This window comes from Cygnus olor, chromosome 16, assembly GCF_009769625.2.
Source record: "Cygnus olor isolate bCygOlo1 chromosome 16, bCygOlo1.pri.v2, whole genome shotgun sequence".
Lineage (NCBI taxonomy): Eukaryota > Metazoa > Chordata > Aves > Anseriformes > Anatidae > Cygnus > Cygnus olor.
In genome coordinates, this window is record NC_049184.1 from 10,769,603 (window position 1) to 10,792,178 (window position 22,576).

At 40.2% G+C, this 22,576-nt stretch overlaps 1 protein-coding gene across 3 annotated transcripts; it reads right to left on the reverse strand.

The window, feature by feature from the left end:
* Positions 1-109: 109 nt before the first annotated feature.
* Positions 110-22,530, reverse strand: ANKRD60 (ankyrin repeat domain 60). Of its 3 annotated transcripts, XM_040575932.1 has the most exons (8): positions 21,926-22,530; positions 21,044-21,174; positions 19,359-19,524; positions 15,143-18,817; positions 14,626-14,800; positions 9,496-9,631; positions 4,771-8,658; positions 110-4,500 (listed from the first exon to the last, which is right to left on the reverse strand). In XM_040575932.1, exons 1-4 carry the CDS (start codon positions 22,104-22,106, stop codon positions 18,534-18,536), a joined length of 762 nt encoding a protein of 253 aa, XP_040431866.1. In that variant the 5' UTR covers positions 22,107-22,530; the 3' UTR covers positions 110-4,500; positions 4,771-8,658; positions 9,496-9,631; positions 14,626-14,800; positions 15,143-18,533. The 3 variants fall into 3 exon arrangements, with proteins under 3 accessions (XP_040431866.1, XP_040431865.1, XP_040431867.1); XM_040575931.1 differs by having other exon boundaries at positions 110-8,658; XM_040575933.1 differs by lacking the exon at positions 9,496-9,631 and having other exon boundaries at positions 110-8,658.
* Positions 22,531-22,576: the final 46 nt, after the last annotated feature.

Genomic DNA, 22,576 nt, shown 5'->3' on the forward strand with positions numbered 1-22,576 from the left:
TACAGAGCGTCATGCTCTTGACATGTTCCTACACTGCTGCTTATTCCATCGCTTACCAGTATTGGAATCTGTGTTGTAGAATTGGTTTTCAGTCAGATCAGCACTTTGAATGAGCTCACTACTGAGTTGCTCACATGCCTGTGCTAGCATGAAAGAGACTCCTTTGCAAAAGAAAGGGATGGGAAGGGGCAGAAGACAGTAGCAGGCATGACTTAAACTGGCTCAAGTTGCCATGAAACTGCACCCTTATATTTGGAAAGAAGCTTTCCTCATTAAAAAAAAAAAAAAAAAAAAGATCCCAAACTACCACCTCCAGAAAAGATAATTATCAGGTTTCATTATAGCATACCCGCTGTAGCTTGAAAAAAACAAAACAAAACAAAAAAAACTACAAAACAACAAACAGGCAAATCATAAGTTTAGTTAAGCCATAATTATTAAATGCATTGTCTTTTACATTGTGCATGCTTTACAGGCAGTTTGTGTACTTCAGTAAGTAATTAAATTCTTTCCAGTGGAGTTGCCTGATTGGTTTAAGTAAATCATACAAAAGCCATTCAGCAAAATGAAGTCACTTTCAAAACACAGTTTTGGTATCAAAGCAGTTTTTTAGTTGTTCAATTAATTGATCAAAATGCAAGTTTCTAAGCATAAGTTTCTAAGTAAAACTAAGTTACAAAAAAAAAAAAGAGAAGCTAAATCGGCCTACTACAAATATTTTCTTGCATTGAAAATTTCTAAATCCATCCATCGTCAGGCATCATTTAACACATTTTACATAAAAACAACAACATGTTATCAAATTATTTCTTGTGGCAAGCTTATTTTCAGAAATATTTGTGTAGAAATCAAAAGAAAAAACAACCCACATTAACAATTCCAGTAGTTTCTTGAGTAACCTACGAGACATTCTTCAGGCTATCAACTACTCACTCTTTGTTTGAAAGGTCTGTTACATAGCATTTAAATTTGGCAAGCTTGTGGAATCTCACTTGTATCATGCTTACCAGACATACCACACCACATAGCACATTACAATATAACAATATTATATGGATAATATAACGATGGAGAGAGATAAAATTAAATACTTTTCTGTACTGTACAAATGATACGCTTAATGAAACTTTCAGGGATAACCTGCCATTAAAATCAATCAAAATATCAGCTGAGTGAGCATTGGAATGAGCATTAGATCAATCTTGTCTCTCAGTGTCAGATAAACCTTTATGAATTGGTTCCTCCTGTCAGTGATGAGAGATCCAAGATTTTTGGTTTACAATAAGCACATAGTTCCCCTGGATACTAATAAAGAAGCCGATAGACACTTATTAGTACAATGTTAGCAAAGCAAATGGACATAAGAGGAATGCATTAGGAATATCTGTTTAAGTGAAATGGATGATGTGATGTATGTGCCAAATATTTATTTCAGAAATATGCAGTATTTGTTCTCTCACGTGTTCTCTCGTGTCAGAAGGTACATTATACATGAAATATATTTACATTTACATATCTGTTAACAGTAGAGGATTGCACTGGGAGTTACTGGTGTAGCTGTCTCAGAGTTGTAGAGTTCAGCCTTGCTCTTCATTACCTACCTGAAGGTTTGCCAGGACTTCTGAAAACTCAGAAGGAGTTTCTTTAGTTGTAGCAACTATTTGGTTCTAGTTCTAGCTGGCTAACATTTAAAATAGAAGATTGTTGAAACAAATAGCAGCCTCCAAGAAATTAACACAGGCAGTTCCTTAATACTCCTTATTGCTTAAAGAGAAAAGACTTTTCACTTTAATCCTGCTACAAGATCTCCATTGTTCTCTGCAGCAATCAATATCTGTTTCTTGAGTCAGCAGTAAGTCCATGGCTTTCATAGCAGTAGGTCAGCAGCTAGTGTTTGCTCTTCCCTTCTTCCCAAGAAATGACTCACAGTTATCAACATCCCGCCTATTTTTTTTTTATACCCAGTTCCAAGTGCCCACAAAATAATATTTTACTTTTTCCATATTCTTTACAAATAATGGAGAAATGACTCATATCCTTTGGAAAGATTACCAAAGAATGAGAATACATAGCAGAACTAACTTCAGTCACATTACTTTAAAACCAGAATAAAGAATTATTTGGAATCAGACTCTGCAAATCTAAACTAAACTGCAGTTTAGCTACTAACTATAACATATGTAAACTATTCACTGAACAAGCAAGATAATTATAAGAACGATATTTTATTTAAATTTTAAATGCTTTATTTTCATTACTAGGTTTCTATACTAGTTTATATAAGTAATATAAAGGGGGGGATGTGTAAGGAGTATTACTTACAATTTAAACTTCCTGTAGCATAAATCAGTCAATTGCTGATCCATATATTTGGGATTTTGGTACTATAAACCTATGTCTTTTCCCAGCCCAAAAAGCTGGTTTGGATTTGCAACTGACAAAGGACTACCCAGTCAACTGCCTCAGCTGTGAATCCAAATCGCTGATACAGGTTTATTAAATCACCTTGTAATGTTTCAAACCTGGCATCTAATTTGTGGAAATTAACCTATTTATTGAAGCAAAGCTGGGCACATAAGTGTCACCGCACACTGTAAAATATCACACTATCTCCAAGGTCAGGACAGTGTTAGTGAACTCAGTGCACACACTGGCAAAATGCTTCAAAACAAAATTAAATCACTTCAAAAATGCAGCAAAAGTCAAGACAATTGTAATTCTACATAAGTGTCTTAGGCCTCTGCTTCTATGTAAGTCAGAGCAGAATTACATGTTTCTAAACATATATAAAAAGTTATGTGCTTCATTTTTCACCAGAATTTGAAAACAGGATGATAGTGTATTTAGATGTCTTCTGTACTTCAGTGTAAGCTTCATTTGGTGTAGTCATTTATAATGTTTTTGGTGGCCTATGTTTCATATTAACAAAGTGACTTATCAATTCCTCCATAGTTGACTCAAATTTTTCAGAGAACTGAGGCCATCTTATCTTTTGACTATTGTTTTCAGTTAAACTAGTTCTTTGTAACAGGCTGTTTTTAGAGAGAAACTATGGAGTACACTTTCAGAATTGCATATGCAAAAAAAATTGTGTATTTGATACATAATCACCACAGCAAGACATTAAAGCAGGTCAGCCACACGTTTTTGCTACTGTGGATTTTTGCTTGGTTTTACCTTTCTGGGAGTGTGATGAAATAATAGTAGAGTCTTAAATGACAATTGCATTTAAGTTGAATAACTATGAAATCAGAGTGATCTTTCTCATAACCACTTGCTTGCTTTATCAACAACATAATTGGGTGGCAAAAAAAAAACTTCACAATGTGTTCTTTTCTGTGTTTTTAGAACTGGCACTTGCTATTTATAATTCAATTAATACAAGATATTTTACAGGGAGCTCAGATTTGAAAGATTTGAATTTATTTAAAATGCATTTGCAGCAGAGAGTAAAGATTTTTGATCATATGATAGTAAAATAGTGATTCTGTGTAAGTAGCACTGGTCAAATTGCAGTCACCATAGAAATGTTGCTGTAAGTCTTGAGACATGCAAAATGAAAAGCAGACACAGCATGTGGACGGCCACTTGATTTAGCTGCTGTAAAATGTGGCCACTTAGAGAATGACTCTAATTGCTATTCTACATGAGACATTGCTACAAAGGTACATGCTCTGACTACCCTAATGGATACCTACTACAGTCCTAAATTTGTTTAGAAATTACTGTCTCCTGTTCCCACTGTGGCTGTTCTGTCAGCCTGAAGTAACTTTTGTTCTGAGATTGTTTGCCTTGCAAAACAGGAGAGGTGGAATTTTTTTTTTCCCTTTTTGGAAATCTAGGGCATTCACACACATCATTTCCTTTAGTGAAGGATTCTTTGTGGTTTCTTCCACATTCTATAAAGTCCCAAAGCAACAAATACTAGCCAAACACAGTCATTATCAACCAGACCAAAATCTCTACTCCCATGTGAAGCCCAGTCCAGGTCACTCCTTGCATTATGTTCCTAAATGTGTTGTATTTAGTTCCCCTTGCAACCATACATGTCTGTGTAGCAAGACAGATAAGGCCCGTTTGCTGACTGTTACCTCCATCCTGACTCCTGTGGTTTTCACATCCCATCAAGTTGTTATTTAACTAGTTGAAAGCATGTCAAACCATTTCATAGGACTATAGTGTCATAAATTGAACTGTTCTGGAAAATGATACTGTTGTGCTGTGAAATTGATCAGGTCCAGTAAAAAAACTTTACCAGTCCAGTCTACTCTGTCAGACACGGAAAAGACCAGCAGTAAAGCAATACTCAAAACAAAACCAGAAACTTTGCAAAAACAGCACAGAAATTGCTAAAATCTGATTCATGTTGCACCAGTGAAACACAACACGGGAAATGGACATTGTCAAATTGTCCAAGTCCGATGTCCATTGTCCAAGTCAGATGATTTGGAGATATTTTTGACCTTAGGGTTTCAGGCTGCTCACACATCAACACTTGCTCTGTTACACAGAAAACAGGTCAAAGAAATTAAAAGACAACTCTTTCTTGTCTGTCTCAGTGGTGGGCTTATTTTCATTACGGTTTCTCTTGGTAAATTCTCTGATATAATGTGAACAGTACCACTGGGTTGTGTTTAATCTCAATGTAAAGACTTTGACGTTGACACCTTTAAAGACATGCTTATGAGTCCAAGCACTGGGTTTTACAGGCCCTTACAGAGTATGAAACATTTAAAACCATTCAGTGGTGGCAAGCCACTGGTCACCTACCTAGCACAAGGTTTGCAGAGAAGCTGGGGGTTGTATTCATGAAGAGAGTTGTGAAGCACTTGTCTTTTCCTCTCCTCCATCCACGAACTGCCACGGCTTCAGCTGGCCGTCACACACTATCTTATGGACAGCATCTCAGCATTCGGGGAGGCAGCTCACCAGATGTTCAGAGAAGAAGGATCAGATGGAATCAGACATAAAAGTAAACATGGCAGGTTAATTTTAATTCCTATTCATTTAAACAGATGCAGCTGTATTTACCATAGCGTACAAAGTTCAGGCTGGACACACAAAGCAATGTATTCTTCAGAACACTGCAGCTTCAAAAGGTTCTAAGGCAGGTTAGCAAAAAGCATCATTATGTCTGATCCCCAGTGTAAGATTTTTCCAGCCTTTAATGATTTATTTATTCTTAAATCAGTACATTGATCTCAAAAGTAACATTACACAACCTGAGTAAACCTTCTACAAGTACAAAAAATTCACTGTGTTTAGCAACAGCACAGGAAATTATAGATCAAAGGCTGATTGTTACTTCTTGGTGCATTTTTTTTTTCTTTTGTAAGAGATGAGAGCATCTGAAAAAAAAAAAAAAAGCTTAGAATAAGCAGACTTCCTACTCTTTGGAAATGCACGATAGAGGTTACATTTTACAGCATGCTAGGTACATTATGGTACAATACATTAAAATAGCTTTTTTTAAAGAGTATCTCTGAGGATAATTACCTGTCATATCTTTTATATCTTTTAAGTTTATTACTCCTGACTTGCATCAGTAACAAAAAGCTAAGGATTTCAAGGATAGCTGAGAAAAAGGTAATCATTTTTCACCCAAGAGTGGTGAATTTCTTTTTTCATTTCAGTAAAAATTATATAAAAGTTCTGCGTTTCCTGGTAACAAACTAAGAAAACTCTATCCAATTTCTTGCTTCATTTCTCCACAATTTAAAATGAACAATAATAAATAGCAGAATTTCAAATACTAGATTTACTCCTTAAATAATCCACAAAAAACTATTACATGATTGAGGTGTAAGCTCAGGCAGAGGGCTACAAGGAAAGATCATTTGAAATTCCTTCTGGTCCCACTTTCCAATGTCTTTGTAAGACCCAGAAAACAGCGTCTCAGGGTTCCATACATGTTCCTCGGGCATTTTCTGTGTTGCAATACAAACCATAGTGAAGCATATTTAATGCCCTGTGGCATCAAAACCTTTGAATACTTGGATGCCTTTCCCAAACTTTAGATCGGGCACAGGCAAAAACTAAGTTTACTCAACTGAAGTTGCTAGGGCTTGGTCTGAATTCACTCAGTCTTAAAAGATCTTTAAACCTATGGTCATTGCACGCGTTGCAATAATGAGGCAAGCTACAATTTTAGGAACTGTCAAGTTTGTATCTATTCATTTAACTGTTTTGGAATGGAGAGAAGGAATTGTATCAATAAGCTAGGAAATGAACAATAATAATGGAGACACATTTTTATGAATTTTATTGTGAGCCAGCCGACCAGGTCTCTATTCTAAGCTCTACTGTTTCTTTATTATTTGATAATCTTATACAGCCTGTTTTGGTGACAGGTACGCGACAGATACACAGCTATATTGAAGTCTGAAATGATGACTCAATATGATGTGTTTTTATTAAAGTAAACTACACCTTGTAGTCCCAGGGTGTGTATGTTACCCATTTGACTCAGCTTTGAATTTGGCACTTAACCTCATATTTCCCCTGCCGTGCTTCATATGATTCACTGAAAAAGCTGTGATTGAAATAAACCTAAGAACTTAAAAGCATAAAAATAGATGCAACCATGTAGAAATAAACAGAACAGAAAGAATCCTTTGTCTTCCCCCAGTCCTTTACAGATATATGGCTCCAGCTTCACTGGGTGCAATTGACTGCGGGATCAGGCCTTGTAGGCGCCAGATCAGGATTAAACATGACCGCTCAGGAGCCCTGTTAAGTAATGTTTTTAACAGCTCAGACAACGGCATTGTAAGTAGCTCTAATGCAGGAACTGTAGAAGTGGCCATTTTCTTTCTCTGCTTCTTTGACAAAGGCTCTTTATTCAAACCATCTTCCGAGTCTGCTTTCCAGAAGGATCATTGTTGTAGGGAACAGCCTTGCACCAAAACAAGACATGGCAGCCTTCATCCCCCACACCCTGCACGCGCACACACGCTTCTGTCTCTTGCCTTTTCCGCATGATGCCTCCAGGCTGCCGTGTGACACCCAGCTAATCTGTCCTGCTGAGAGTGCCACACAGCCCCCTGCTCCAGCCTGACCTAAACCTGGCAATGCCTTCTCACTTCTCGCAGGCTGAAAACACTCCCCCTTCTCCTCCTGAAGTGAGAGACAGTTAACGCTGTTATTCCTCATAGGGGAGCAAGATGAACCCAGCTAAGCTAGTGATTCTCCTTTGCTTGCTGACATGCGTCAGACACAACATTCTCATCCTTAAAAACTGGAGTGAAAACAAAAACAAAACAAGAGCCCAAAAAAAAACACAGCAAGCTACAGTCCTTGTCTGGAAAAACTAAGCAGCCATTATGATCTTATTGCGAGAGCACAGCCATATCCTTTTTATTTAAATGAAACCTATAGTAATTTCTTGTGCTCCCCATTATGTGCAGTGCAGCTTCCATCTTAGCATAACACTTGCTTAATGAACAAACCCCACACATTTACTTTCTCTTAGCAGAAGCCAAGATAGTTACCAAGTAGTGCCAGTGTCACAGGGCTCTCAGGGTGGAGAGAGAGTGGGGAGGGACACTGGTTATTCCTTCACTTGAGCAGACAGATGTCCCCCACCTCATTTCCTTTCTGGCTGTTGTTACTTCTGTGCAACAACAAATTGCTAGCAACAACAAAATAGCCCTTTTTGCTTAACCCCAAATCCTGAGAAACCAGGCTGGCTGTGCTGCTCCTGTCACAGGAGAAGTGAGAGTGTGTGCAGCAGTGGTGCTGCTCTCAGGGAGCACTACTGATGTTTGTTGTCCTAGGAGCTATGCCCTTAACCATTTGACTTGTATGTAAATGAGAAAAGACCAATTTCAACAGCTCTCACCACAGCTCAGAACAAAACAGGTTCTTTGTGTTCAGTTGTACTTGTGCAGTATTGTGCTTAAAGGACTCAAGAAAGAAAAAGGATTCCCTAAGTCTGCTTTTAATTCTCCTTTCATTTATACCCTTGGAGTCATTGCTAATCAGTCACTGTCAATAATGACAGGCATTACCAGGCTGGTTCTGCCTCACTCTGCACTGCTGTGTACACCTATCAGCTTACTGGTTCTGCTGGAGTTAAAAATCTGATAAGGCTTCATGAAACATTGAAGGCAAAATTACATAAATACTGCAATTATTTGGAATGTATTTTATATTCATTTCATGTGTGTATTTGGCAGTATTGCTAGGGTTGTTTTGGAGCTATAATGCACATGCAGACAGTGCTCATGGTATAACAAAAGCATCCACATATGAGAAAGGGTCATCGTATCCAGTGAGCCAAATCTCTTGCTGTGTTGAAAAGGGGCTCTCTACTGGTGATTTTCAAAATTTTTAATGTAGAAAAAGTGGATAAGTACACACTATTGCCTCATCAGTGCCTACTGAATGATCCCCAGATGGTGAGGTGACATCCAGTTTACAGAGTTTGTCCAATAGCTTAGGTTCCAAGAGGTTGTTTTTCTACTCTCACCTAAACCTGGTGACTTTTGGATACCTGACATAAAATATATCGGACCTAATATCTGGCAGAGGTGGACTTCCATCGTGAGCCTCCCCGAGTCCGTGCTTCTAAGAAAGAGCTCTGAATGTAGACTTCAGCTGGCTCCCAGGGTCCTGTAATCAAGCTGCTACTTGCAGGCAGGGCCATATCTGTCCAAACTGCAGAGAATAGATTTACAGCCATGTTTAATCACAAACGCTCCTTAAATGAAGCCTTGATAACAGTTGACCTACTGCCTACAGGTCCAGAATAGCATAAAAGGATAGGAAGTTATTAAGAAGAGAGTGCAGGGCAGGGTACACTGCTTCAGGATAGGCCCAAATAAAAAGTTAGAAAAGAATTTCTAATTACAGTGAGACATCATAAAGTATTAAAGCATGTAAGAGCATAGTTCCAGCTCAGGTCTCTCACAACATGAAGTAAACAAGCAAGCTTCATTCTCTCTTAATGACCACAAACTTCTCTATAAAATTACAATTTTACTATGCATAATTCAATTTCATCAACTACTTTTCTTCATTATCCCTTCTAACTCTGCACGCATATACTTGTCATGTATTATAATATATAAATCATGCCCAAAGAACTGCACAGAAAATACATATTTCCTAAGTAAGGAGAATGGAAAAATCAGTCAGAACAATGAGGAATTTACTTCCCTCACACGCAATGGATTTGGAAGTGTTTGTGTAGATTCAGAAACCATCTCTGGATTTTATCTGAATCTCTGATTATTACACAGGCATTGTTACCTGTAATCTATAAATTATCACAACACTAACAAAAAAGAAAAGTGCCACCAATTCCATCAAAAGCCCATGAGATGTTTCCTAAACTAAATGCCAATACTATTTTGCACTCCTTGGGTTAAGCCCACTCATGAAAGCACTCCTAACTATATCAGGAAAAGCTTGCTTCATGTTCCTAAGGTCAGAATATGGCTAAACATATGCAGAACATGTTTGGCTCGTTACACATGTGCATATCAAACCTACATTCAGCAGCAAGGGAACAGAAAGACAATATACGGTAAAGATACTGGAATTGGACTTCAAAGATCAGGATGCAATTCCATGAACTCCTAGTGTGACTTTGGCCACAACAGTCACTCTCTCCTGCTTCAGTTCCCATCTGTAAAAAGCAAAATAACCATCCCTTATTTTCACTTCATCCATCTTTTCAATTTAGACTCTAAGTTCTTTGTAGTGGCGTCTCTTCCTTAAAATACATCCAGCTCCCAGCACACAATGTCCTCCTCAAAACAGCTTTATGGAAATGTATAAAAAAAAAAACACTTATAAAATATCCACTGATAAGACCACCAGCACAATGCAAAGAACAGCTGTAATCTGTGGGAGGATTATTTCTCTTTGCCATAAATGCCATCCATTTTTCAAGACACAAGTTATTTTCCTTTCATAGGACAGTGAACTCAATATCTGCAGACAAGTTGCCTTCAAAGCAGTACACTTTTCAAAGGCTCCCAGTAGTTTGTGACATTACATAGCAGGTGTCACATCTTAACGACAAATATTAGTATAAGCCTGCTTGATGAGCATAATTTGTTTCTTCATTGGATATTTTATTCCAGATGAGCTGCTTTTCATCCATATTTTCCAGGGGGAAAAATATGCATTCTGACATGCAATGTTAATGTGCCCTCTGCAATGACCTCTTATTTCTAACTTTTCACTCTCACCTCCCATTCTCTTCAGTGCATGAAATGAGCTCTAGCAGTAGCTATTGGTCAAGAGTCTCATACGTTGGATTCCTGCCAAGTCTTTTGGGTTGTCTAGCACAGACAAAAAGTCTATTCCTATGACACACACATTTAAATTTAGCACTAAACTGGTGGGGGAAAAAAAAAAAAAGAGAAAAATATGTAAAATGTCACTTTCTGACAAGCAGAAAATTAGAATTCATTCCCCTGAGAACTAAATGGACTTTTCTGCTTCCAGTCACTAACTATGACAAGGCTAACGTTTTTCAGTCTAATGACTAAGGACATTAAGTGTGCATGTGAATAAGAAAATTACTAGAGGGTATTAGCTAAGCGTGTGATGACAGCCCAAACCGACAACAGAATTCCAAGGATGCAGATTCTAACACTGGCCGTTTGCTGAGGAGAACCAATGAATAAAAGAAACGGGAAGCATAAATACACAGAGGCCACCATTCTTTCATTACTATAACAACAATGTAAGGAATCACAGGAAGATGTACTTCTCTGGATGGGTGTGGAATGCACATTAGAGCTCATCCAGTATGTTTCTGGTATCCTAGACAGGGACACTGAACGGGACAGGATGTTAATTAGAGGCCACAAAAGCCTGAAGAGACTCAGAAAAGGAAAAATACCATCTCTTATCTCCCCAAGTAATCTTTCACCACTTTACATTCATGGCTCAATTCTGATATGACATAAGCACTGGGATTTGTGATTAAGTTATCATTCATGACTTGCCTTAGCTTCTGTTCTTCCCAGTTCAGTCTTCCCTGTAGCTCCTCACTGCCTTAGTCAACTACTGCAAACATAACCGTTCTAAATGATGAAAATAATGAATTTCCATCTAACAGAGCATTAAGCAAGGAGGACTTAAAGAGAGAGTTCTATATGCTACTGATGTGCTCTAGGTGTTAAGTGTAAAAATGATGGTTAGAGATATGGGTCAAATCTGAGAAAGCACTTTTAAACAGGAATGGCTAATATGTTATCTAACAGAATGAAGAAAGCTGTGAGGACATCAATAGACTTCAATGCAGACGTTTATTATTTCTGCCTTTAATTGCGTTTCAAAAGCTATGTGGCCACAAGTGAGAAAAATATAAAGCTTGCAATTTAGGAGACAAAAGAAACATTTTAAGATGAAGACAGATGTTAGAACTAAAGATAAGGAAAGGAAACCAGAATAACACAAGTACTTTCAAAACCATGGAATCTACTTCCAGATTAGCAACCACAGGAAAGATTCACCAATTTCTCTTCGCTTTACTATTGCCCAGCAAGGTGCTCATTAGTCCGAAACTACATTTTTTCTGTTTTTCTAAAGTCGGTGTGATCAACTATTAAGCATCTCAGTTGCAGTTCACTTTTCCTATAACATCAAAAGCTAGATTCTCCTCTATTCACCTGCAATTAGCAGGCACCCGTCTCATAGCCCTTGGAGAAAATTTTCCTGGCCAAACCAGCATGAAAGGATTACTGGCTGCTTTTACACTACCAGACAAGGCCTGACTCTGTTACTCTAATTCATGCTGACACGGCTATATTCCCTCCATCTTCCTCTTTGCTTTACTTACTTGGCTCCCAGAACAAGGTACAACTGTATTTGGAGATCCTCAAAGAGAAAGAGCGTTTCAAACCCATCTCTCATTTACAAGCGAGCTCATGTGTTGACAAGGCTGAACAGAAGCTTCTTTAGCACGGCCAGCAGTTTCTCAGTCATGCAGCAAGCACAGCTGTAGAGCTGAGCTTTGTAAGAAAAGAAGCATCAAGACAGCTATTCACCTTAGAAACGACTTCCCCCAGTGCCGCGCATGCCCTTTTTGCCGTGCTCTGATCTGTATTCCACGTTGCTCCCACTCTGACTGGAGTCTGATTACCTGCGGTCCCTGGCCTCGTTACCTTACACTTCCCAACAATAAACTGCATAAGCCACTTATCAGCCTGTAATCCTAATAAATCCAAATCATTTTGAATGAGTTTGTTTTGTTCCTCTGTCCCCTGTCCTTCTGCCCCTCCAGCTTCCTTAGCCTTATTTTATGTCATCATCATATTTGAGGCACTTTTGAAATTACATCCTGCTCAAGGTCACAGCACTGAATTTAATCCCCCCATCACCGTAGAGCACATCAATGCTTTTACTTCCATCTGATTTATTTATCCTGTTTATTATCATAGAGCAATTCAATCAATATAAGCTGGAATTCAAACACATGTACATTTGAATTATGCATACTAACACTCATCAAGAGATGGAAGACAACTGCTATAGCCCAGATCATTCCTCTAACATATGGCCCAGCTTATAAGTAAGGAAGCTCATAGTGATGAATCTTTATACCTTGACTTCTGCTTGACCCCAATAATTGTTTGGTTACTGGAAACCAAAGGAATTGAAATAGTGTCATGAATTCCACGGAAGAAGCTTGGACAAGCAATCTCTGTGTTTCTTATCCCAAGCCAGTAGGGCCATATTTTAAGATGGGCCTTCAAGTTGACAGTTCCTCTATTAGCTTCTGAACACACAGGAATCCTAGCAAAACACCAGCAAACCATACCAGACAGTTATGTCAAGAAAATCTTGCAAACAGAACAGCATATGGGGAACTGGAACTTGAAAGAAAACCAAAGCACTAACCTCAATTGCAATGTAGGTTAGGCATTAAACCAACCTAAACGGTATTGGAAGCATGCTAGATGTTGAAAGCGTACTAGAAAGCTTATAGCTTTTGGCTCCCCTGTGTAAACCACTATCCTTTCTAAATATTAATGGTCAACATGATCCTCAGACAGAGTTCACAACCAACTTCTGGTCGTCTTTGAATGCAGCTAGTGGTTAAAATGCAAGGAACACTGCAAATTGAAAAATTGAAGGCAGAAAAAGCATTCATACATAGGTTCTGCTACAGGCAGAGGTGCTACAGAGAGGGACTATGCATACTGGACTGGAACCTTCAGACGTTAGAGGCACAAAGACTGATTAATTAAAAAATTACAGTGAGATGCACAAAGTTTGGGAAAGAGAAGTGTACATTATTCTGTACAAAAATTTGGTGTCCACTTAGTTAACTGTAATGCTAAAATGGGAAGTAAAATGAAAGACGAAACATCAGTGTCCACCATCAGCGATTCAGGTCTCCAAGACTAGAAACAGATCTTTGCATAACTGTCCCCTTCATAATTACCTTCCCCAGCCGACCTGCAGTTCTTTCCATTTCTCTGTCCTTTACCATCCTCCTTACTGCTCTTTTCCCCCCTGCTACCTCCTTAGAATGGATCCTTTAAAAACATTTTTATAAGCAATAACTTCTAAATCGTCTAATCACTCTCCTAAAAAGTTTTCTTCTCTTTGTTGTTACTGATAACAAGGTTCTGTCACACCAGTGCTGCCCAGATTCATACCGTGTAGATGCATGGCCTAAGGTATCAGGGATTAAGTCATGACCTCACTGAACTCCTGATGACTTTGGCAGTGTCAGATTTCAGCTTTGCACCTTTGCATCTTCTCTGGCCTCCAGTTACATGAGCTCCGGGAGTCTCCTTGAGATTTTATTTTAATATTTCACCATTTAGGCACAGAGAATATTTTGGTTTCTCTATTAATACATTTCTGCTCAGTAACTCCCAGTCTGAATGCTGATTGTGTTTTGCATAAAATTAACTAAATTGCAGGCCTTCTATTTCATTGGTACTTTTTGTCTGCTTCCTCCATGAACAATGTCAGGGAGATTGCAAGCTGACTACAATTCTCTTTCCCAAGCATGAGGAAAACAACATCTAAGAGTCCAATCAGTACGAGTTTCCTGATGTCTGTTGGGTTTTATATGCTATATTGTACTCTAGCTTTTAACAATTTCTATTCATTTGATTCACTTTGAGAAATGAACGTCATGATTGCCACAGCGTTCCGCGTTACTGTTGTCTATAGATAAATTTGGAACAGGTATAACAACAAGCTTACTCTTTTTTCTATTTAAAATTTCACTGAGCTAACAAATTCTTTGTGCAATGCCAAAGTAATCACAGGTTTTTGCTCTCAAGATTCAGTATCCAGCCTCCGTAGGGAGGTCCGCTGTAGGTGATATTTTGCAAGTAAGACTAGATCAACAGTGGCATTAGGCTTCCAGGAGTGTTAATACCACACATGAGCACACTAACTCTACCCAGGTGTTGCTTGAGTCTAGAGGGACCCATACCAATACAAGTATGGAAGTTCCATCAGTGGAGGACAGATTTTAAAATAAGTGGCCTCTGTCTTCCTTGAAAGGAACTTTAACACCAAGGAGGTTTCAGGGCTATGAACTGGGAGCAGAGAGAGATGATTGCCTGCTGCCTAAAGCAAAGCACAGCTCTTGACCAAATGAGTGTGATCCACCCCATTACACAGGGAGACATCATTCACCTGACAGCCTCGGGATACAAAGCAGCAAGGTGCCTCAAAATTGAGGCTGCAACACAGGCACTGCAGTACTGCTCCTTTGTAGGTGCATCCATTCACCAGTAGGCATGTCCTCTTAGCACATCACTTGTGGCAACAGCACAAGCCTTTCTCTTCTGCAGCAGCCATCTACAAGGAGCTCAAAGGAACAAAGTAAACATAAGCAAGTTTGGGATGTAACTCATGTAAAGCTGGAAACATTTCTGGAGAAAGGGGAAGCATTTGGGGAACGTTTCAATGATGTTTGAAATTATATAGACATCCAAGGCCGTCCCTGGCTAGGGTGCCTGTTTCTAAGTAGCAGTAGTCACTGTTTCAGGCTTGCTGAGCATTAGCTTGCTCAGGGCTCTGGGGGAACAGCAGCCATCACGATGGCTGTGAGCAACACTGGGGGTCTGCCCAGGCAAGGAAAGAGGGAAGCTGATAATGGTAAGAAAGTGTGATGAATTATTGCTGCGCTTGTCATCTTTATTTAACTTACTGCCTTTTGCATCCAGGGGAATCACAGTCCTTCCAAAAGAGTTGCTTTGGTTTTCTTAATATTAGGAGACAGTTGTGACATTTGTCCTGCCTTGGGCCTAATTAGACTCAAGGCATTTTTGATGCCTTTTCTTCTTCATAATGACCTCCCTGTTCCTTCATGTGAGGATCCCAAAGCTCATTAACGAATCCTCACTAAAGTCTTCTGGAGACTGATCCTTTCCCTCTGCTGTAGCATGGAGAAGAGAAAGCAATGACTGCCACGCAAAATGCACAACCCTTTTGTTTCTTGTCTATTTGTTTCCTTTCTTTGAACAGGTTATTACAGCTTCTCTTCTGGAAGCAGGCTTTTGTGCATCAGTACAATACAGAAACTTAACATTCACAAGAGTTCCTGATACTATATAAATCAGAACTCAAATTCTCAAGCTTGTCTATGAAGTACTTGCAGAACTGAGTATGCGTTTCGGAATTCAGAGCCTCAGTCTCTTCAACAGCCCCACTTCAGTCTCCCTGTTTCTGCTGCACGCTATAGCGTAGCTGCTTCCTTTGAGACAGACAATATTATTTGCTTAATCTGGAATAGAAGCTTTGAGCAAACACAGCGTTGCGACAAATAAAATCAGCATCTAACAATGCAGCCACCCAGTCCAAACAGCATGCCAGAGCACTCGAACACACAGCAGCATTCCTAAGGCACACACATTTGGTTGGGTCTCTCTGTCCTGCTCCACCAGACCAAAAGCTACAAAATGCATTCTGATTTCTGGTCTTACTATCCCAGCAGTTCCCTTCAGTATAAATATCTTTTATTTTTATTATTTTAAATCTCCCAAGCATTTGTCATCTCAGATAATGAGTAATATTATCTCTTGCATGTTTGTTGTTGTTGTTGTTGGCTCTGCCCTAACACTGCCCCAGCCCTCTCAGGAGGAGAAACTCTCCTTTCCCCTGGTTGATTTAGGGGTCTCTTCTAGCTTGAATTCACCTTTCTTGAATAAGAACTGCACGCACTACTCCAGTGCTGGACTTGCCCAGCCATTCGCTCTCTTCCAACTTGCCCCAGTACAATTTTGGACTGGTGCATTCCCATTTCCCAGACACAATGCACGTGTCAAAACAGACTTCTGTTCTGTTCTTTCCAAAGGGTGAATCTCCAGCTACCAGTAAAAAGTACTTGCTATTTGTCCCTCACTACGTGATCATATACTAACATAATTTTCTACCATTTCTGGCATCCTTCTCCTGAGGTCACCCAGTTCTCTCTGTCTGACATTCTGTGGCTGTTTTTTCCTAGAATTATGCGGCATGCTGCATAATGTCTAAAAGCAACTACAAAACCTCTCCCCGTTTCTAGAAGCTTGGGTACGGATTACACAGTCTAGACAGACAACAGAAAAAAAAAAAAGAATAAAGGAATTCTATAGACTTTTCTCTATAATCCTGCTTGCAATATTCAAACACTCAGCAAAACACCAGAAACAGCATTGTTTGTATCTTGTCTACTGGTCACTCTGATAGAAATTGTGATCTTGTCATTCTCCTAAGCAGTTATTTATCAACCATATATTTGAATCACATAGAATTAGTAATCAACATAAGACCCATTTAAGTGAATTTCCTTTAGATGATACCCTGCGAGTTTCCCCTCACGCAGCGGGAAGTCTGCATTCGTTTGTTCCGATTGATGTCAGCACGTATAAGCATCGCTGCACGGCCTCCCACAGGAACCGCCTTCCAAAGCAGTACTTGGCACAGCCTGAAGTTCCGAACCTTGCTTTACGACTTTATTAAAATAAGGAATTAATGGAAGTGGTCACGGGACCGCGCCTGCCGGAGTTCAAGCAGCATTTGGACAACGCTCTCAGACACACGGTCTGATTTTTGGGTGGTCCTTTGGGGACCCAGGAGCTGAACTCGATGATCCTTGTGGGTCCGTCCCAACTCGGATATTCTTTGATATTTGCCATCTTAAACTTAAGAGCTGGACTGCGAACAAACCCAAGCGGGAAGGAACACGGGGCCGCTGCTCCGGCAAGCAGCAGCGGGAGGCGCAGCCCCTGGTGCCCGGTGCCCGGGCTCCCTCTGCCGGCCGCTGCGGCGGTTTCGCTCTGCAGGCGTTGTGCGACTCCAGGCACGGCAGAAAGCAGCCACGGGCCTGCTTTCCCTAGCGGCTGCAGCCTTTTAAACTCAAGGAAAGCAATACCAACAAAAAGGCACAGCCACCACCCCAAAGCCCTTTTAGTTCAAAAAAGAAAGCTGCAGTAAACGTGTAATTTTTTCCTAGATTACTCTAGAAGTTGAATCCATCGTTTTCATTGCTCTGTCTCCGTTCCTGGTTCAGCGCATAGTCCAGTGGCAGGGCACCGAAGTCAAAAAAAAAAAAACAAAAACAACTCTGCCACAAGGAACCAAAACCAACTTATGTTAGTTATTTGTAGAGTCTTCGGGCTGTGCGCTGGGCTTTGCAAGCAAAAAAAAAAAAGCAGCAGGCCAAGTTCTTATAAGTGCTTGTCCCACTGAGAACTGCCCCTTCTATGGATAAGTGAAAGTCAAGTGCTGAGCTCTTCAAGGAAAAAAAAAAATAAAAAAAATCCATCCAAGCCTCTCTAAGCAAAACAATGGAAACTGCTGAAGATGGAGCACTGAGACACTAATAAGCCCTCAAGAAACAGACCAGAAGCTCAGCTTCCTTTTACTTATCATAGAGATGTAACGAGACCACGAGTTGTATTTTTACTGAAGCATCTACGGAGCGTGGGATACTTGAAAGCAGATGGACAGCAAGTCACTGACTTGAAGAAATCCCAGTCTTCAAGTTCCTGAGGCTTAAGATTTTGGAGGTTCTAAGAAAGCACCAATTCTGACTCTGAGCAATCATAATTAGCCACTTCCATGCACATTAACTTTGCCTGCACCCTCCCATGACAGGCCAACTGCCCTATTTACAAAACAACCCTTAACTGATCTGCTAGAGGCAATAAAGCCAGTCAGGGCTAGAAGTGAATTAAAGATCTAGGGATTTCCAATCCCCTGAAATACCCGTTACACTACATCACCCTGGTCTGTTGCCAACTACTAGGAAACCACCCTAGCAAGGAGCACTCCAAAGAACTTGTAGACAGCCTCAAGCTCTCCTACAAGCTGTTATTAACCAAATGACTGGTTTGTCTACGGAACAATTTTATAAAAATTTAACCTATAAATTAAGAGCGTGTTTGCGAGCAGTGCTGTCAAGCTAGCTGTCATCTTCGCTGCAGCATCACCAGTACGTGACCCTATTTCATAACTATACCCTACAAACCCCACCTAGTGACCTATATTTGAAGTGTGTCTTTGAGAAAGTCACTGTTCCTTGAAATCTGCCAGAATCAAGATAGGCCATATGTATTTTAGGACGGGTGGCCAGACGTCTGCTGCATGGCCTGACTCTCGGAGCTGGAGGGCAGCACAGCAGCAGCTGACTTCCTCCGCCACTGGAAGCGTACCATCGTGCGCTCGCTCTGCTGCTGGCCCCACAGACGGGCGAGGCTCACTGCCGTTTGTCCCTCGCTATCTGGGTCAAGGGCTTGTGCCCCACAGCTAAGGAGCAGCTCAATGCAGTCACAGTGGCCCATGACAGCAGCTACGTGAAGAGCGGTCCTTCCTAGCGGGGTTTTGGAATGCACATCCGCACCTGCAAAGAGACACACGTAGTCCGAGTGTGACGAGGCTCACAAAAAGGAGATAACTGACGGAAAGGACTGCCCATTGCGCAAACGCAGATTCCTGGGAAAAGGCAAGTTGCAAAACAACAAAAAACTCAAGTGTCAGAGCTATAGAACTAGAGGTTGCAACTCTTCCTGTATTTCTGTGTATTTCTATTATTTCTTATATGACTGATAAAACATTGCATGGGACTGATAAAAAACGAACATTTCTAGATACTAAAAAAACAAACAAGAAATAAATGTTACTCAAAAGGAGGGAAGTAAAAAAACATAATTCCTGTTTCGCATTATGAACTTACCTACTTTAAGAGCAAACTCATTACAAGCAAAAACAGTTTTCATTGTTTTAATGTCTACGTCGGGACTGATGGGCTTAATACATTCCCTACCTCAAATACAAAATATGCAAGATGATTTGGGTAAAATTTTATGATCTTGGTAAGCAGGAAGGTGTGGTATGCTGTGCAGGTACAGCCAGAGAAGAATCATTCTATCTAACAACATTACCATGTCTCAGGAGAAACGTGGCAGTTTTAACATGACCTCTGTGGCTGGCAACAAACAGTGCCACAAAAGCTCGGTGCGCTACCCATTCCTTTTTCTGCTCTGGTCCCAGTATTTCTGCATATGGTGTGTTGCCAGGAAAATCCTCTGTAACTCCCAGATGGGCCAGCTGCAGAATAAACAGAAACCTTTTAGCCTCTTTCAAAAGCGTAACCTGATTCTTTATAGTCTCATATCTGCACATAAGGTATGCTAGCACACTGCATAAATCATTTTATGATCACCTAAATAATACCTGCTTGTTTTATATTGGAGAATCAAGATAAGGCAGAATAATATCTAATGACATTTATTCACAGCCATCCCTTGGAACATTAAATTAGGGTCTTCCTTTTCTATACAGATACTGAGCTCCACAAAATCTTATCAAACCCGTATCTCTCTGCAGTCCCTGTTCCTCTCTTAAATTTATTGGAGACTGACCAGATTCCAAGCTTTTGGGGGAAGAACACACCATTGGCCATGTAAGCACAAGGTCCTTAGGATCTAAGCAAGACTTCAGGCCTTAATTCCAGCAGACAACTCAGACTACTTCAGGACACAGTCCTGTATCGTATTTCCCAGAAGGAGGTTTGTGATTTTTTTTTGTTTGTTTTGTTTAGAACTGATGTGTTTGGCTTTAAGTGTTGCTGAGAGGCCTCTTCGAAACAATTTTCAGTTGCCTCATGCTGCTATGCTGCTGTTCTTCCTGAGAAGTCATTTACACATTGGACTACATCTTCCACAGTGCACCATGGTTTCCTCATCTAGTAAGTGGAAGCACATTAGTAGAGCAGCTGTACAGTTTTCTTCATTTTTTTTCAGTTGAAAGTCAACAGTGTCAAACTTTTTTTTTTTTTTTTTTTGTCTCCAATACATCTTTTATTTCAAAGGAGACTATTGGCTTTGTGGCACACCTTTGTGCTTCCTGCTTTACACTAATACACAGGGAACTCAAAACATGGGAAAAAAAAGCAACGCTTCATCCAACAGCAAAATGCAAACCATTTGTGGCATGAGGCAGAACAGCTGCTTACCAGCGAACCGCAACACTACACAACAGTTAACGATAGGAAGTGAAGAACCCTGTGGTATCCATTTGCAATGGATGGGGAAATGCAGAGGAACAGAATGTAATTAGCCAAGCTGGAATTTGGCCAGGGCAGAGATAATGGTTCTTTATGAAAGGCACCAAAGGATATTTCATGATCACATCTGTTCGGGCCTGAAGGTTTACAGTACAAATCAGAGTACCTTGTGTTTCTGCTGAGACAACATTTCAGCCCTAAATCAAGAAAGCAGCATGCCCTCTATAAAAGCACCACAGAAATGATTTGTTCCACAAAAAAAAAAAAAGCTGTTTTACTAATCAGACTTGACAGTATTGCAAAATCAAGATGGTCTGTAAGCTTGCAGCAGGTGAAGTGCAAGAAATGCAGAATGGCTCCTGATCCTTGATTATTAGTTTTCACTGTTCACTGTTAGAAGAAGCACAACGAACCTAATTTTTGTCTCTTCCGTTAAAGACTTCCCCACTATTTTCTCTATGAACTCTTACTTTATAAAAGCACTTAAGACCTTCAGCAATATACTTTCAGCACTTCTGCAGACAGCACACCCCACTCGTTCACCAAAGTAATGGAATCAACCTTCACAGTGTCTCCTTTCGCAGCAGCTGCCACAAGATGCCCCCAGCCAGCTTGTCTCCAGATACGCATTGTAATTGTTCCACCACGGACAATATCATTGTCCTTAAATGTAGAATCATCTAGCAGATCCACTGTAGGGAGTAACACAAAAAAAGTAAGCCAATATATCCTCAGAGAAGATGGCAATGACCAGCTTAAAAAAAAGTGACTGAATTCTTTTTAGCGATGTCCATGTTCTCTGATTTTGCTGTCATTGCTGTCATAACGCATCAAGGACACCTTAGGTCCCACTGTGCTAGAACTATGAAAAACACAGACATACTCCCAGCCTGGAAAAGGTTAGAATATAGTGCTGTTGGGATAATATGGTTGTAACGCGCAGACAGCTACAGTTAACACGTAAGTACCAAAACCACAGGAGAAAAACCTTGAGTGTATCCATGCACACAGGGTGTCTTCATTCTAAAATAAGCTTTCTGCTTGCAACCTCCAAAACTAAGTTCTCCAACAACACGCAATCTCTGATGCAGTGGGCACAAACACTGTTCCACACAACTCCAACTGTGAAGTTAGTCAGAGCCTTGCTAGAGCTATGCCAGGCTGAGGTAAATCAGCCAGGTATTGGTGTTGGCTACTGACAAGGCTAAACAGGAGTTTAGAGGTCAGTTTTTGCAATTTCTAATCTCCTAAGAAGACCCTGTTGGTTAGGCTGTTATCCGTCAGCAGTAGGAAGCAATGTTAAGTCAAGAGCTGAATTCCAACTGCAGTACAGCAAAAAAGAGGAAAAAACTCTGACCTTCACCCAGGACTTACACATAGCTCTAACAAACAGGTAGAGACACAATGAAAAACCTCCATAAACCTGAGGTTACACGTTCTCACTTTCATCCAGGTATTGAAGCCGCTGGAAATGAAGGGGGATCCCAGTCAATAATTCTAAATGGGACTTAAGCTTCTTCAGAGTCAAGTCATTCTGGCACTGAGGCAGTGAAAACATCTCATTAGTTTCAGCCAGACAGATGCGGACACCAAAAGTCTCTGGAGGCAAGGAATACATGGTCATCAAGTCATTTGTGACTAGGAGAAGTTTATAAGACTTTTCTCTTACAAAAAGTTGCTATTATAAGGACAGGGTCTACACCCAGTCGTAATTCCTCCCTTCCCTAGGCACTCCCCTTATCATCAGAACGCTCCATGCCATTGAGGATAGACCCCCTGTATATCGTTAGCACATTAGAGTATCCAAGCAGCACCAAGTGACATCACAGAAGAACAACCTTGTGTGATGGAAGAGCCTGGATGAACACGGCCGGGAACATGACAAAGTAACACACCAGGATGATTACAGAAGGATTTCTTTGTTCTTGACCACTTTTTGATTTTCACTAGGATGACAAACTTACTTAGAATCACGTAATCATTTAGGTTAGAAAAGACCCGTAAGATGATCAAACCAACCGTCACCTGACACTACAAGTCCACCACTAAGCTGTGTCCCTAAGTGCCACATCCACACCTCTCTTAAATACCTCT